Consider the following 17,921-nt stretch of genomic DNA (forward strand, 5'->3'; position numbering starts at 1 on the left):
ACTGCCTCACTCTTATTTACTTAAAAGGCTGTGATAACACATGTGGGATTTCTCTGATGGCTGTGTTCACCTGTGGCACAGCATTCCCTGCTACAGCGTCTCTCTGCCGTGAGGAGACCAATGCCAGCTTTCTCACCTTCATCTCCTCACCCCGTAGCCAAAAAGTGGTGTGTCCTGGGGCACCTCCTCCAGCTGGCATGAGACTTTTGCAGAGGAGGACGCCGGTGCGTGGGCTGCTGGTGCTGGGGATTGCAGTGCTGCAGTCCTTATTGGCATGCTGAACACGCTCTGGCAGCACGGCGCGCCGCTGTCCTGGAGTCTAGTGCTTGTCTTTAAAAACTTTTTTGCTTTGTGTGTGTGTGTGGGTTTTTTTTGGTTTTTTTTTTTTTTTTTTTACAATATCCTCGTGTATTTTAGTTCCCTGCTGCTAATGCTGGGAAATACTTTGGGGGTGGATTACTTTATTGCCATAATTTTAAGGAAGTTGGGGTGGTGGCTAAAAACTCTAAGATTTTCTCTGTCACATTGTAGATGGCATGAAAGGCTTTGAAAGTAGCCCCACTGATGTGTTTATAAAGCCAGTGCACTTTCCACTTTCCCCCCCCTCCTTTTTTTTAAAGACCTCATGTAATGCTCAGGACTGTGCAGCAAGGCCACTTTCAAAGGCTTTAGTATCCACAGTAGCAGCTCTTTGAAGTCGAAATGCCAGCGGGGAACAAGCCTTCAGCTTAATCCTTGGTGTAAAAGGTCCTAAGTGGTAAGAAGGCACAACATCCCTCTCACTGGGAGGAGCTGGACAGTGATACCTGTAACTGAATCTGTATCCTGGACGTCTTCTATGGAGCTAGAATTGGTTGGACACTTCTGTAGGGCAGGAGGGATACAGTCCCTCTCACCTCTCTGCTTTTTCACTCTGGTTCTGTCCCAGCTTCTTTCCCCAGTTTCTTGAGGAGGAGAACACAACTGAAAGGTGAGAGAGTAAGGCCTGAGAGCAAATATGTTTGTGCTTGGGTTTGTTTGCTGTCTTAAGTTGGAAAATCTTTCCTCTGGAGTTCAGAGCCAGTGGCACAATCCATCTGCTGGTCCTTGTGGGCATGTGTCTGTCCAGTCAGGTTGGTGGCTTCGTGGTGGCCCCAGGTGCTTGTCTCCCCTTTGGCACAAGGAGGGTGAAGGAGATAGTGCTTTTTGGTCACCAATGGCTCATTTAAGTGCTCAAAGCTAGGTGGGATGAGTCTGTCATCTCTGAAATACATTTGTTTGTTAGGGGATGAAAATGTGAAGTTTCTTGCAGCGGGGCTTGAGGATCAGTGTGTCCCTATGGATTTGTAGCCAGTCTTGGTTGCAGAACTAGGTCGCTTGTAAGGAGCTGCCTTCCAAAAATGAAGAAGACAGAAGATGGCAGTGCCTTGACTGGTGCGTGGCTTGAGCTGCCAGGGGTGAGAAGCTTTTTGAAGAGGTCTTTCCTTCTCAAACATAGTAGCCATTGTTGAGTCTGATGACTATTTAAATAATCTGATTTTTAATTGAAAAGTTATTTTTTAACTTATTGGTATTTTTGATCTTCAACACATCATCTGCCATTTAACTACACCCTTGTGCTGTTTTCTGTGTGCAAAAACAGCTGTCTTTTCCACGGCTTCCTCACTGGTAAATGACTGAACTCTCCCTGCCTCCTAGTCAAAATGTGGTGATCCTCATCATCAGTCTATATGAATTTCATATTCTTTCTGTTGTCAAAAGCCTTGCTGTTGCCTCTTTGTACATGTAAGCCTTTCTGCAGTGCTGATCGTGCTGTTACTGTTCTCTCACTCTTTTATCATTCCAGAGTTACATACTCCATGTCTGTACACACTAGTGTAATTCTCTTTTGTTTTCCTTTGATAGTGCCAAATGTTCTGCTTGTTTTATACTCCATCAGCTGCTGAATGTTTTGCAGAAGTCTTCATGGAATTGCTTCTAATGTCCACATGATCTTTCCTCTGTAGCAGTGTCTTATTGAAACCTAATGTTGAGTGTTTGCTATTCATTATTTGTCTGTTTTTCCCTTCATCTACATTACTGTGCCTATCTTTATGTTAAAACTGATGTCATTGTATCACCCAGTGAACTCATTATCATGAGATCCTTTTGTAACTCCTCACAGTTGGCTTCAGGTATGACTTGGCAAAAATTTTATGTTAACTGCAAACTGTCTTAGTGGTTACGGCTATTGTTATGAAACAGAGAAGGAAACTCTCTTGGCAAATCTAATTATGAAAATTACAGTATATTATTAGAAGTAAAACATGATATTTAATCTTGTCAGTTTGTTTTGAACTTCTGCTCTGATTTTAGTCTTCATACTGTCTGCAAATGCTTAGCACTCTTAGCTGCTCTTTTAAATTAAATTTCTTCAACATCCATGAGGCCTAAATCATCACTATACCTGGGTTGCACAAAAATCATCAGGTTACAAAGATGAGATGATTAATTTGCTTTCATTTTGCTTAATTTTGAGCCTTTAAGATTTGTAATTTCTAGCTCTTCCCTACCATTGTCAGTATTGTACTTCTGAATGAAAACTGACAGTTGCTTGTAAACATACTTGTAGGTGATAAGGTTTTATGAAATGCACTTAATGTTTTCAGATTTCCAGTGAAATGGGCAAGCTATAACTGTGCTGCAGTAGCTTCTCTTCTTTAACTTGAAGGGTGTTGTAATAGGAGTCAGTATAAGGTGGTGATGATTTTTCTGGGATTTTTTTTTGTTTTTTTTTGTTTTTGTTTTTTTGGTTTTTTTTTGTTTTGTTTTGTTTTTTTTTTTTTTTTAGTTTTTTTTTTTTTGGTTTTTTTTTTTTTTTTTTGTTTTTTTTTTTTTTTTTTTTAATTTGTGTGGCTATTTTCTTAAAGAGAAATGAAATTAAAACAGACTTACTAGTAATATTTTGCTTTGGTGAAGATAACTACCTGGGCTATCACCTTGGGTGAAGATAACCCATCTGGGTCTCCAATCACCACAACATCGGCATACTTTTCACTTAGGGGAAGGTATATGTGATGATTGTAATGTTTGAAGTGCTTCACTGGAAGGTAAAAATTATTTTCTTGAAACAGGACATTAAAATTTGTGGACAGGTTTCTACTTTTCTGATTTCAATTTTTTTTTTTTTAATTTGTGTGGCTATTTTGACTCCAGTTTTGCAGTTAGGAAATTTAGGATACATCATGCAGGATTATTCTTTAATTGTTTTCCTGATGGGCTTTGTTCATGTGGTGAAAAAATACGGGACCTTAAATTGTGGATTTCCATTCAACTTTACAGAACCATAGGAATTAAATTGACCACTCCCCCAATATGTAAATTGAGTGAACTTTTGTTGTAAGAAAGCATAGAGCTAGAATGCCACTGCATCTTTGTTGTCCTTCTCTTTTCTGTCTTTTCAGAGTATAATTTTGGGGGGATGGGGGTTTTGGCAGGGGCTGGTGGGTTTGGGGGGAGGTTTTGGTTTGGTTTGGTTTTTCGTTGTTTTTTTTTTTAAATTTTTTTGGGTGGTTTTTTTTTTTGTTTGTTTGTGGATTCTTTTTTTGGTTTTGTTTTTTTTAGGGTTTTTTTTTGGTTGGTTATTTTGGGTTTTTTTTATTGGGATCTTTTGTATTTTTGGGGGGGGTTTTGGTTTTTTTTTTGTTTTGTTTTTTGGTTTTTTTTGGGTTTTTTTTGTTTTTGTTTTTTTTTTTTTTTTTTTTTTTTTTTGTGGTTTTTTTTTTTTTTTTTTTTTTTTTTTGTGGTTTTTTTTTTTTTTTTTTTTTTTTTTTGTGGTTTTTTTTTTTTTTTTTTTTTTTTTTTGTGGTTTTTTTTTTTTTTTTTTTTTTTTTTTGTGGTTTTTTTTTTTTTTTTTTTTTTTTTTTGTGGTTTTTTTTTTTTTTTTTTTTTTTTTTTGTGGTTTTTTTTTTTTTTTTTTTTTTTTTTTGTGGTTTTTTTTTTTTTTTTTTTTTTTTTTTGTGGTTTTTTTTTTTTTTTTTTTTTTTTTTTGTTTTTGTTTTTTGTTTTTTTTTTTAATAGTGGACAATCCTATTCACTTACTATAAAGTTTCTGTTCTGGTTTCTGTTCTTTCAGGTGGTGGGCAGAAGGATAAATGTGGAGAAGAACCATTCAAATAGGTTTTCAGGATTTCTAGAACCTATGCATTGCTATAAAGTGGTTATCTCTGTGAAAGCCAAATATTGGTAGTGCAAACTTTGCATCCCATAAAGTTGTAGAGGATTACTAGAGGACATAACTTTGACTGAGAGTGAGGTTGTTATTTTTTCTTTCTTTCTTTCTTTCTTTCTTTCTTTTTTTTTTTTTTTTGGGGGGGGGGGTTATTTTCTGGTGTGGTTTGATTTTATGTCTCACCTGTTTTATCCTGGAAATGCTGTATGAAATGGAGGGAATTCTTACCAGTTGTCTGGGACTAGAGCATGTACAGGCTGAACGTTAGAAGTTATAAAATCTCTTATTTACAAGCTAAGCAAATATTGCACTAAAATGAGGCACATTCAAAACACATTTAAGTAATTTTTGAAAACTTGTTTCTGGAATAAAAATATGCGTAAGCATAACAGAAACAGTCCACTTCTTATGTTTATATAAGTTTTTTTTCATCTCTGAGGGGTGTTGATGATGTTTTTTATTTGACCAAATCAAATTTATTTTTTCTTTTTTGCTATTTATTCACTTTGTAACACAGAAATTTTGACAAAAAATTTTGTCTTTCAGAAATGCCAGCCTGTGCTTACCTGTTCTGCTATTGCCAGCAGGACAGGGAAATCTCTGCAGTTACCAGTAAGCAGGGATAGTAGAAAAAAGTCTGGAAGAGAGCTCTGTCAAACCATTTATAGGAAATGTGTTCGGTTTTCACTGCAAAACATTGCAATTCATTGTGTCAAAGCATGAAAGCACTTGATTTTTCAGTGTTTTTTTCCTACTGCTCTCTTCACAATAAATAGCTGAGTTAAAATAGAAGCTGTAATTTAAATATTGAGAAAATTTTTTATTTAAGGTAGGGACATTAGCTCTGAGACATAGGCTAACACTGCCTAACTTGTATGGCTGCCTAAATCCATTCCCTTTTCAACTTTTAAGCTAAGAGAAATTAAAACCAAGACTCCATATATTGAAGTTGCTTTTGAAAGGTACTGGCTGGAGATTTTTGTTGTGGTTTGGGATTTTTTTCCCTGACAGAAACCTGAATGTAGTTTATCTCCACTTACTGTTGCAGACAAATGAACTATACACATGATAAAAAAATGAGTGTGAACTCATCCAGTGTCCTTACTGTAGGCCAATAAACTTTCTGAGTTGATTTCTACGTAGCCTTTCTGTGTTTAAGTACTTTATATCCTGTTTGTTATAAATTAAAAAAAAAAGAAAAGAAGTTACGCTCTAAAATGAAGCTGAGTTGAAAAGTAACTTTCTTCAAGTGGCAACGGGTGGTGAGCTTTTTGCACAGAGGGAGACATGTTACACAAATCAAAACAACAGATCGATATGACCCATTTTTATTGGGTCAGTGCTTCTTAATTGGTGCTCAAGCAAAAAGGAAGGTCAGTAGCAGTACTGTGCATCAAACCCAAAATTCGTCATCCTGGAGCTTAGAGGAAAAAAAATGTTTACTTGGTAGGCAATGTCTGCAGATGGTTATTGTGCACTCCTTCCAGTTGTAACTCCATTATTTGCCCCAGGACTAAATAGAAGTATTCAAGACTTCAGGAAAACAGACATTCACCAGAAGTTGCAAGTCATATGAGAAAAGCTCGTCTCTTCTTTTCTGCCACCAGTTGCAAAAACAGATTTAGAAGAAAAGCATTTTCTTCCTAAACTTGCGATAGCTATTTGACAACTAAGTAGTGGTCACTAAATGCAAATTTATTTTATTCCAGAAAGAAAGAGCTTGCATTATGTATTGTCAAATGCAACACAGGTAGCCTTTGAAGTTTTATGTGTTGGTTTTGTTTAGGGTTTTTTGTTGTTTGTTTTTTCTTGTGGACAAATGCATGAATTTTGAAAATGAAGTTTCTTACTGTCATCATCACATGGAACATGAGTAAATATTTTCTTTATTCACCATGGAGGACCAAAGATAATCAGGCAGAAAGCCATCTCTGTTTACAACACAAAAAGGCAACATAGCTTCAGAAGAGACCAATAGAGACCAACCTGTTAAATACTACCTTTTTTTCTTCAAGGCCATGCTAAACCCACCATTTCTGGATTTTTCTTAACTGGGAAGGGTCTTTGAAAAAAATGGCTTTTGATGGGAGATTTCAGCTGCTGTCTGAATGTTAGTATAAAAACACTATTTTAAAATATTTTTTAAAAATTCATAATTGAAGATTATTAATTTAACTACCTACTTTTCTATAGGTGACTTTAAAGTTAAATTGCTGTTCTGTTTTTAACTGCTGTAAGATATGTAGTATTATATATATAGATATAGATATAGAAGTATTCTGGCATAGGCACCTAATCAGGCTTTGCAGTGTGTCCTGTGAGATATTTTAGCAGTAAAGCACTTGAATATGTTCTTCTTCATGAGAATTTCTTTAGTTTTGGAAGTAAATAAAGCCAGTGTTGTGTATTATGTGTACACTACTAGTGGAGCGAAAGGGGAATTGAATCCTTGTGATAAAATGGACTCTGGTGAAGGCTTGCTTGGGCAACTCTCTGAGTACTAAAGACACTACTGAGGTTTCTCTTCTCCCTGCTAGAAGCACTTTGCCATTGTGATAAGTTCCTTCTTCCAAAATATGTTTGAGATGCTTATGAAATGCTTTGGGTTTGGTGGAATGCAAGAGTGCCTTGCTTAGGCTCCTTTAGACAGGCTCTCATGTTTTCTTCCTTCTCTGTTGGGTTACTAAGATCCCTTCTTCCGGGAATGTTCCTAAGTGATACAGCTTGGGGTGCAGAGGAAGGGGTCTTGATGTTTCTTCCTCTTGTAGTAAGTTTTAAAAGTGTTTTTCTCCAAGCTCCACTTTTCCTAGAGCTTTTAGTTTAACACATTCAGGAGTACTGGTGAAACAACATGAATTCTCTTGAAGGCTTTTGTAATCAATCATCTCCAGCTCCAAATGTGGTTTTCAAATTTTTGTGCATCTCCAAAGTCCACAAGTGTTTCCTTCCATATCCATGCTTCTCTCTCGAGAGTCTGTACTTTTGTCAACAATTGTGAGAGCCAGTCAGGCTTCTTCTTGGTATCCTGCTTTTCATGCACATTATAAAGGACATTTCTGACAGAGCAGCATTTGAAAAAGGGATTGAGGAAATCCGTGGAAAAAAAAAATCAGCGAGACCTATTAAATTCAAAGACATCGGTTACAGGTTGTTGGGAGAAAACTCATGGAAATTATCATGCTCTGCCTGCCCTGGTTCTGCACTCTTCTGAAGACATCTAGTGTAAGTTGTAGTTGCAGGCTGCATTTTGGGCAAGATGGACTCTTTGGATCATCTGCTAGGGTCGTCCTTTTGTGTATTGTTATTCTGTACTCAGGTAAAAGGTGGAGGAAATGGCACAGGAATGCAGGTATTTTATCTCAGAACAGTGATGCTGCTTGAATTTAGTGTAGGAAATCTGTTCAGCAGAATGTGTTAAGCACTTAAGAAGCAGTCGGAGTTAATAGCATTAGGTGGTGTTCTTGCTGCTCTCGCCTTAGGACCTGGGTTTGGATGTGCCATGCAACTTCCCAGAGCTGGGTAATTTGCTGGAGTATATTATTAATAATGCTGTTGGCTGTCTTAAAACATGTGCAGCTTGTGAATTCAACGTGTCATTAATTTACATACAGTCCTTGGTTTATTCAGACTTATCCTTGTCTTTCAATGCAAAGGGATGCTGTTTGTCACATAAACAAATACCTCAGCAAGAGTTCTGCCTTCTTGGCTTAGAGCAAAACTGGACTAGAGAAAATAGAAAATTTACAACAGCCTGAGCTCTTTTAGATTGTGCTCCTGTGTAACAGCATGTTATCGGTCCTTTGGCAGGTGAGAACAGTCATTTGGTCACACGTTCCCTCCATGCCAGTCTGTAAAAATTTCACAGTACATAAGCATACTTTTCTATAAATATTTTACAGTCCTAAAAAAAACATAAATACAATGCATGTCTGCAGCTGGGTGTGAGTGGAAGCTCCTAATGCACTGGGGTACCCTTTCCTGGGGAATTGGGTTTGATTAATAGCTGTTACATGTTGCACTCTGCCAAAAGCAAAACATTTGTGTCCACAAGGGGCCAAGTGGTAACGTCATTGCTGCCGGGGATGATTAACTCTGCTTGCCGAGGCACAGAAACAGAAATTGCTTTTGCCCTCTTGTCAAGGTGGGAACAGAATATTCTGTATGAGATTCATACACATAGAGGATAAAATCAGGTTAATTTGGACTTAGAAAATGTTTAAGTTAAAAACTGTGAGAACGTACAAACCAAGAGAGGAGGAGTAGAATAAAAGCAAAAGTAGTTTGCTAGAAGAAAACTTTTTTGCAATTGCATTTTAACTGAAGCATAATAAGCATTAGTTTTTCCAACATGACTTCGAAGCACTTTGGTTTTTGAAAATACTCTTGTGGGCTGTAGTCATCCAGTGACCTAAAGTTCAGCAGAAATATTTCATGGTCCATTAGCAAAGTAGTACAGTGGGTTGCTGAAAAGGTCCCAGGCTGTGTGGGTTGTTTCACAGTCAGTGGTACACCTTCCTCCTCACCTACTTCCCCAGGGACAAAGGACATTAGTGTTATTATATTGTAAAGCCAGCTTCAAAGGGAAGCGGCAGGTTTTAACAAGAAGCTCATTGCCATGCTGTAAATAGTGGGGGACATACTAAAAAGCCTGAACCTGGCACATTAGTGATCATGACAAGGAAAATATGGCTCATTTAGCAAAAGTGATTTGAAGGTCATGCTCAGTTTAAATAAAGCAGACTAGTATTTTCTACTCTGTCCCTGGCCTGGACTTCAGTCAGCTTAACTAAAATAGTTAGGATCGTCTCTGTGTAAAGTGTTCATCTGAATTACAGTTCATAAGTGTTCATTGCTGGTGGTATAACAAATAAAGAGATGTTGCAATAGTTACCTCCAAGTCAAGCAAATAAAATAAATGATGTCTTTTTTTTGCAAGTCCTGACACTTCTGACTTCAGCTGCTTCATGTTGAATTAATACAAGATCCAGCGTTAGAATTTTAGAATTTTTGGCTATCAGCCACCTGATCAAATAAGTGGACTGCTTCCCTGATATGGCAATTCTGCCTTCTTCCTCATTTGAGCAATACTGGTTTCCTCATTTTCACATGGGAGCTGCTTAACACCTTAAAGTGGGAAAAAAAACCCCTGAAAGTGATTAAAGAAATGCTTGTAAGTTTTGTTTGAGATTCGTAGAAGAAAATGCATTCATCATGCTCTGCTGTAGTTGAGTGGCTCTTCTTAAAAATGTTATGGTGACAGAAACATTTCCAGAACAGAAAGATTTCCCATTCATATTTGCCATCAAAGAATGGATGATGTTTCAGGAAAACCTGTCCTATTCTTTCTCTTGTTTCTTGAATTTAGGGATTATTACTTTTTGTGACTCCACAATAGTTCAGAGGAGAGTCAAAAGTTTGATTCTAGTTTTAATGCTGTCTTTTTATGTTACTGTGCATTATCCAGTCTTAGTAGGTATCTAGTATAAGGGTACATATAAAAAAATATGAATATTAGAAATTGTTTTAAAGAGAAGAACACAAAGCTGGCATGGTACTCACTGATGAATGATACCTCTGTACTCATGCATCACTTCTGGTCCTCTTTTCCTAGTTTGGAAAGCTGATGGAATGAGAAAAGCCTATCCACTACAGGAGACTCTCCTGCATGTTCTTTCTTTAAGATGTAGTTTATTCAAGTGTGATTAACAAGCATGCTGTCTGTCACATTATTTGCCTGTAAAATTACTTTATTTTTTTTTTAATTCATGTTGGCATCTTTTGATGTAGGATCCTCTTTTTATTGGTTAGTGGGGAATAGGTTTAAATTAGCGTGTGGTGCCTGAAAGCCAGCCTTGCTTTCCAGGGACAGGGAGCATGTCCTGTAGGATGCAGCACTGTAGCTAAAGGTGCTTGCAAAGACGAGCCAGACCTGCTTCGGGTGGGATGCCCTGTCCTGCCTGCTCTGCTCCCTCCTCCGCTGGAGTGGGAGGTGAGCAGGTGGCCACGTCTCTGTTGAGTTGGCACCTGCAAGGCAGGGGACATCATGCTGCTGTGTTACTCTGCACCTGGTGAGGCAGATCAGAATGGATCCAGCCTGGGATCAAGCCACAGTCTTGCTTTCCTCAGCAGGCAGTTTGGGGGAGCTCAAGGGAGAACTTCACAGGGGGGTCGAGGAAATAGCAAGTAGTTTGCATTTAAAGCAACAGTGGAGTGAGCTTGTGGGGTTGTGGCTGTCCTTTTAGTGGGCAGCTTATCTTCAGTTTGGAGGCCTTGAATGCTATTTAAAGCACAAACAATGGGGGGAAAAGGATATTTAAGAGCATATATGAGGTTTAGTTGAAAAATGGAAGCAAAGTTCCGCCGTCTTTTGGACTGAAGTACCTGCCAGTGTCTTCTAAACATATGTCTGTGTCCTGAATGATTTGAAAGTGGAGTCCACTGTGCAGCTGCAAACAAGAGGTATGACTTAGTGGGATTTGAATGCCTTTTCCTGGAATAAAGGTGAGGATTCAGTAGCTGTCAGTCTTCAAATATCTGTGTTTCCATTGTGAGTGTTCAGGATATGTAACTTGATCTGGTTACAGAAGCGTTCCTATGTGTTAAACTTATGCAGGGAATCTTTCCACTGGGTTTTGTCTGTAAACATAGTGAAATGCAAAGCTAGTTTCCTTTGCAAATAGGTCAACTGCTGAAGAATCAGCAGCTTTTTGAAGGAACACAATTCTTGTCAGTAGTCTGAAGATGCATCTGTGGAGTGGGCATATTGGTTAGTCTGTATTTTTGGATTTCCTGAGGCATTTGGAGATGGTTGTGTTTTGTCCTACATTGTCTCACCCAGGGAAAATCTGTGATTCAAAACTAGTAAGTCCAGGCTGAAAAAGTGGCTAAACGGTTTGGTGTGTGGTTTTTTTTTGGGGTTTTTTTTGGTTTTTTTTTTTTTTTTTTTAAAAAGGAGCATCATGAGAATCTGAGTTAAAGTAGTAGTAAATCTGTGGTCAAGACACTGCTGGTTCGTGAACTTGTGCTGTGGGATGTGAAGCTAGTGATGCTTATGGTTAACCCTGTGTAAGGGTAGAGACCCTGTTTTCTGCTGCTCCCAGCTTCCAGCCAGGCTTTAAAATGTTGACATGAAATTCTTTGGGTCTGGTGTCTCCTGCAGGGTCATTGTTATTGTTTTTCTGCTAAAAAGTTTCTGAAATTTAAGACTATGAACATGATTTTCTGGGAGAAAGCAACTTGAGTTTTTGTTTATGTGTAAATGGATAAAAGTTGTAGAAGCAACCTGCTTTGGGCCAAAGGCTTAAAATTGTACAGTATCGTTTCCCTGGGGTTAGAGAGTTGACCTTGGTCTTCCTGAAAAAGATCTCACATTTGGCTGGGAAAACAGTTTGTCTCTGAAGAGTGGCAGTATATGTATGCTGGGTTTGAAAACTAAGTTCTCAGTACATTGTATTGGCATTGGAGTATCCAGTAGGTCACTTGTGGTGGCTGTAGATAGGTCCTGAAGGTGAGTTTTTTCCCACCTGAGTTCATGTGTTTAGCTGAATTTGGGCAGCAGTCTGTAAGTCAACATGTTTCTCCCTGGCAGTGACCTAGAGAAGGCTCACCTTGCTTTTACAGCATAGTGAATCTCTAGGGTCTGGGGAGTGGTTTGGTTTTTTGTTTCCTTGTTTTTAAAACAGAGCATTGTTTACTAATTATCAAACTTGTATAATAATACAAATTATCAAACTTGTACTTGGCTAAGTATATTTAGTACATCTCTTCTGTCTGGGAAAGAAGAGCTTATATACTTCAAACTCCACAGTCCCCTTTAAGCATATCTGAGGATTTTCTAACTTTTTAATTCTTGAGTTTCTGCTATATTTATTAAAGACATATATGGATCATGTTGATAAATTTTGACAGTAGGAGCAACAAGTTGAGCCCCAGTGTTGACGTCTCTTACTGAAGATTTTGATGTGATGAATAATACAGAGTGTTTAAACCTCAAAAAGTGTAAAACTGTTTTAACACCTTTTGAGTGGACTTAGTGGTTCATCTAGAGGTCTGTGGTGTGACCATCTGGAAGACTGTGCTCCTTTACTGGAAGTCATCACCTGCAGAGATGACTTTTGAAGATGAGGTCTTTGCTCATTACTACATGTTATCTACTGAAGCATGAATACATCACATCCAGGAAGTCTCAGCTTCACCATTAGACAGATACTGCATAATCCATTGCCACATAATCTGGCTGATAAGTAAAACTACTGTACCAAAGCACCTCATATTTTGTAGATAGCAAGAGCTCCTATTTTCCAGCTGAAAGATCTAACTGGTTCATAATAGGACAGGGCTTTGTATTCACTTGCAATTCCCAAAGATGAGGCTGTTTGCCCTGTATTTCTCTGAGAACTTTTTCTGTGGGCTTCTAGTGTCTGTGTGCTTTGTCTTGTTTAATAATTAATAGGATTTTTTTCCTTAACCATGACAAAGGCCTGACTGCTATGCCTTGCTAGCTTTCTGTGAAAGGGAAGTGATGCTTATCCTAAAAGAGATCCAAAGCTAAATAATCTTTACAAATACGTCCTTGAATTTAATTTCATGTAACCTACAAAAAGCTGTATTTGTAAGTGTGCATTCTTGATCAATTTCATTGATTCAACTGTGTGAGAGAGTGAAAATAAACAATAATAGTTGTAAAAAGACAGAAAGAATTTGTTCTTATGTTGAGTACTTCCTTCATCTTCAGTAAGAATATTTTGCAACTCAGTTGTTTGTTTGTAAGTTTTGATAGTTTGTTTGGCTATAGTGGGGAGTGTTGTCTTGAGTTCGGATCATTAATGGTAATAACAACAAAACAACTAAACAAAACCATCAAGCAAACAAAACCTTCTGCCAGGATAAGGGACACTTGGTGCTGAGGGCTTTATGCTGCTGAGGTACCATTGGTTTTGGCAGGACAGCTAACTTTGACTGATACTCTGATACGCTGGGACACAATTAGAAGTAGCGGGAAGAGGAGCAGAGTTTGCATTTGCTGAAGTCACTGGTTTTCTCCAGATGGGTGGGTTTTGCAACACGCAAGGTCAGGGTAAGTGATGATGTTAATAATGGTGTGTAACCTGGCAGGCATTTTATTGAGGATTATTGTTGTTATTGTTGCTATATTTTATTATATAAATTCCATTTGTTTTCCTTATTTACTTCCCTGTTTACTCAGGCTGCTAGAGTTTTTTTCCCTGTAACCACAGTCTCTTCTGCTTTCCTTCTAAAATTTCCTCTTGTCCTTCTCTCTTCCAGTGTTCCTATGAAGTCTCTCCCTTTCTGTTTCATAACCAGCCATTTCCTTTTCCTACCTTCCTCTCCCGTTTTTTCCTTTTCTTGAGCACTTTCCTCATATGTTGAATTCTACTTTTCTTGGCTTCTCCAAGAAGAATAATTTTATTCTTTGTCTTTTCTCTCCCTCCTCCTCGTTTTGCATTCCTCACGTTCAGGTTTTCAAGGTGGCATCTCTTTCTTCATCCTCCTGGTGCAGGTGATGGGCAGAGGTGGTAGGACAGCTGCCTAGCATGTGGTTGTAAACACATAGGTCATTTAGGTGGTAGGGATGAAGCGCTCCAAATTATTCTATCTTCACCATGTTTGAACTTGCCTTCCGCTGAAGGCATGGCCTTCTTCAGAAAGGACTCAGTTCCATCTCCTGAGTTTTTACCGGTAGAAACTCCTGAGGAATTTGATAACTCTTGAGAAATCACATGGCATTGTTATGTTTGACAAGATGTGGATTTTTGAGACAAAATTTTCATGCTTCCCTTTCTTTAGAAAATCTTCCTGTAGCATGAGGGTAAGAAATAGGATGATACAGTGTTTCACTCATCTATCCTCCAGCCCCAAATGCTTTTTGGTGTGAATTCTTGCTGTAGTCTCACAAATCTTGTATGTGATTCTGCTGTGCACTTCTTTTTTAAAAACCATGCTTGCTGCCATTTCTATGCTGTGTGCTGTTTGCTTTGCTGCCACGTGCTGTGTCTGGTTTTTTTCAGTCTTAACACCTACTACTTGAGAAACAACTTTGTCAATTTTATGGTGTGCAGCCCTGCAGAGTATTACTACTTGTGACTTTTAGCAGTGTGCAGTATAACATTTACCCTTTTCCCAAAATTTCTGTCTGTCTCCTACATCTATTACTGAAAACCGTTACTGACATTTCTGAACTGGAATGTGTGGCTCTAGGGAGAGTATTTCCTCTTTTACATTTAGCCAGCTAAATCATCAGCCCAGCAAGCTATCAGCTCAACAAGCCCTTGTGAAGAGGCTCTTCTTGTATTTCCTCCTCTCTTTCCTTTTCATCAGTTATGAGTATTTTCTCACCTCTTTGTATGCTTTTAGTTTAATCTGATTCTTCATTGATGCTGTCAGACAACATTGATGGAATATTTAATTTGAGGAGTTGGTAATTTATGTGCTGTACTATAATTGCATAGAATTATTTCAAAATGTACTGGTTCTCTTGCACCTTGTTGTTCTTCATGACCAAGTAAATCTAAGTGTCATCTAGACCCATCTTACTGCACACTGGACTTGAAACTGAATTTTTGAGCAATTAGCATTGCGTTGCCTTTATTCGTGCTAGCAGTAGGAACTTTTGGTGGAAGTATTGGTCACATAGTAAAACCCCTTCTGGTAGCATTGCTAAGTGGTAGAAAAGCCTTTTGATATGAAGACCTAGAAGTCAGAACTGGGATCTGGTCCTGAAACTGGGTATGAGTAATTCTTACTTAACTAACAATACTGACTTTAGTTAAGACCAGTGAATCCAAGCACAGAATGGTAATTGTTCTGACATGGAAAAGCTGAGGTTTTTTAGAACGATTTTTATTGACGTATTTTAAATCTCACTTATTCCAGTTCTCCCCCTTTTCTTTTTTCTTACACAAAAATAATCCATCAACTGTTTCTGGCTGGTATTTGCAAAGTAAAGTTGTGTTCCTTTGAAGCTGAATAGAAGGAAAGATCAAGTCCATGGTTTCACTGTATATGTAGAAAATATAGTTAGTGGTTAAAATTTTTAGTAATATCTAACCCTTTGATTTCCAGATCTGTTTTTCTGTAAAATATCCTAGGTATTTTATAGTCCCCAAACAGCTTAAGTGCCATATTGGAATCTGGTGTTTTGATGCTGAAGGATGTACTTGCAGAGGTACACAAAGGCTAATTAAATCAAAAGAATATTTAGATAAAGACTGCTTCATATTAGAAAGGACTCATTGGAGCGTGGTGACTTGGTGGTTAAGCCCTTAATGAAGCCCTTATGGAACAGCATCTAGGTTAATGGGAAAACTAACTATATTGTCTGCATTTGGAGGGTATTATTTCCTATAATTTTGGAATGATATTTTTGGGGGGTTTTTTTGTTGAGAAATAGAGGGAGATGCAAAAATCTGAGCAAAACACTACCATCCTGGTTTCTAAGAAAGAACAAGTAATGACTAACAATTTATAATGTAGTAACACAGTCTAAAGGGCCAAGTGATAAATTAATGGAAAAGGGTTCTTGTATACAGTTTTGGAGACTAAGCACATTTGATTGAATTGTTTCACAACTAGCATGCCTAATTATTGTGTCTGCCACATTCATCTATTTAAATCATTCCAAACTTTTGGATTGCTGCCTGGAATATTACTGCAGTATGTGTTTCAACTGGTTATTCCCTATCACATGTAACTTCACAAAGGAGGATGATTTTTTTTTTTTCTTAAAGAGTGAACTTTGGCTGTATGTTTATAATATCTGATAAAAAAGGGACTGTAGGTTTCATAATGTTGATTTGAATGAGTTGCACATGAACTGATGCTGTATTTGTTTTGTCAGGTCAGTGACTTAAAAAGTGCCTTTGCCAAGTCACTTTTACGAGTGAGGACTGCTGCGCCCGTGTTCTCAAAATCCCGTCTTTGCCAGCCAGACATTGCCTTCACCTACACCTGGCAGAAGATACCTCAGCTGTCTCCATTTGCCAATTAGTTGATGGGAAACTGAAAGCAGAAAAAGGATTATTATTATTGTTATTATTCCTGGGACATGAACAAATGACTGCACTGCTTTTCTCGTGTAATCAATACCGGCAAGCACCCATCAGAGGACTGCTTTTCTATCAAGGAGTGCCATTGCATTGATGGACCTTGGCTTAAAACCATTGCATCCGTGATTACAATCAACAAACCCACGTGTTTTACAGACAGAAATGCAACTGAGCATGTGTTTTCCCAGCCAAAAGTCTACGAGTGGGACTTAATGATTGATGAGTGACTGCTTGCTGATAAACTTTCTCTGCTTGTTCTGCTTTGTGTGTGTTGGACGTCGTTAATCGTCCCCCACTGTTTGTTTTTTTTTACTTTCTTTTCCATTAGAATTGAAGTTATTTTTTTCTGACTTCCTCCCTCCCCCCTCCCCCTGCCCTTTTCCTTTGTCATTAGTTTTGGAAATTTCTTCAGCATAATTCGCCTGACAGCAACTTACAAGTTCAAAATCAGCTTCTCATCATGGCTTTGAATGTTGCTCCCGTAAGAGACACAAAATGGCTGACATTAGAAGTGTGCAGGCAGTTTCAGAGGGGAACTTGTTCACGCTCTGATGAAGAATGCAAATTTGCACACCCCCCTAAAAGTTGCCAGGTTGAAAATGGAAGAGTTATTGCCTGCTTTGATTCTTTAAAGGTAAGAAAAAGAAACTGCATGTGTAGTGAAAATGCTACTGCATCGTAGTGAAAGTAAAATAGGAAATGATGAGTGATTCGTTCCTGGTGAGATGTATATTGAAACAAATGTTGTTTATCATAATGTTTGTTTACTGAAGCTTTTAAGTTTCTTTCTAAGGTTTTGGTTTTTCTTTTAAATGTCACTATGTTGTTTACAAAAATTGCATGTGACTGTGGGATACAGAATTGGTTGCAGCTGGTAGAACAATTGTATTCTCCTGAGTACATTTTATGAATTATAATTGTTTCCTGGTAAATGAAAATACACAGTGACACAATACCATGCCATTCCCAGAGTCCTAAAGAAACAAATCATATGGAAAGAGTGCAGATTTTTTCATTTAGATCAACATAAGTGAGAAAAGTCTATGCATTAGTTCAGATTTGACACAGAGGTTGCTTACTCTTGGTATTGGGGACGCAGGTCAATTAATAGCATTGGTTGTATGGGCAGTGCAGATATGAGCATAAGTTTAGGAGGAGCAAAGGGATTATCTTCTTTGGAGGATATTTAGCAATTATATTGTTAGGGCATCAGCTTCTTCAGACTTCCTAATGACATCAGGCATGCTTTAGAAAACTGTTTTTAAAAGTTCTGTGAAAACAGTTCATGTACTGCATGAAAGAAGATTAATGACCCCCTGGGATTTGAGGAGTACACAGTGTTTTCCATGATGATATATTTGTGTTCTCATATCAACAGAAGGAGAAAGCTTATTTCATGTAAATAATTGAAGGGTGGAATTGAGAATTTCAGATTTTATTTTGAAAGTTTTACTTATGGCTTTATCTTCTGGGCATGGGAGAAAGTCTTGGCTTGCTATTTTAGCTCTGAGGATCAAAATTTCAGTTACCAACAACTCTTTTACTGTGAAAACATCAGTCTGAAAGATAAGAAAACTCAATGTGGTTTATTTCCATTATAACTTTTTTTTTATGCAATGCAAGATATTGTGTTAGGCATCTGCCTTCTGTTTTTTATCATTTTTTAT

General features: G+C 37.8%; 1 protein-coding gene across 7 annotated transcripts in view; it reads left to right on the top strand.

The window, feature by feature from the left end:
• The window catches only part of MBNL2 (muscleblind like splicing regulator 2), a 106,640-nt gene that overhangs the window by 21,757 nt on the left and 66,962 nt on the right, over window positions 1–17,921 (top strand). For 6 of the 7 annotated variants that reach the window (XM_041423423.1, XM_041423419.1, XM_041423425.1 and 3 more), the window contains exon 2: window positions 16,047–16,888. The exons of the other annotated variant lie outside the window; for it this stretch is intronic. In XM_041423423.1, coding sequence (XP_041279357.1) covers window positions 16,715–16,888 — 174 coding nt within the window. In that variant the 5' untranslated portion in view covers window positions 16,047–16,714. The remainder of the gene's footprint in view (window positions 1–16,046; window positions 16,889–17,921) is intronic. 7 annotated transcript variants of the gene reach the window in all.

The sequence above is a fragment of the Onychostruthus taczanowskii genome, unplaced genomic scaffold (assembly GCF_017590055.1).
Source record: "Onychostruthus taczanowskii isolate IOZ18803 unplaced genomic scaffold, ASM1759005v1 scaffold77, whole genome shotgun sequence".
Lineage (NCBI taxonomy): Eukaryota > Metazoa > Chordata > Aves > Passeriformes > Passeridae > Onychostruthus > Onychostruthus taczanowskii.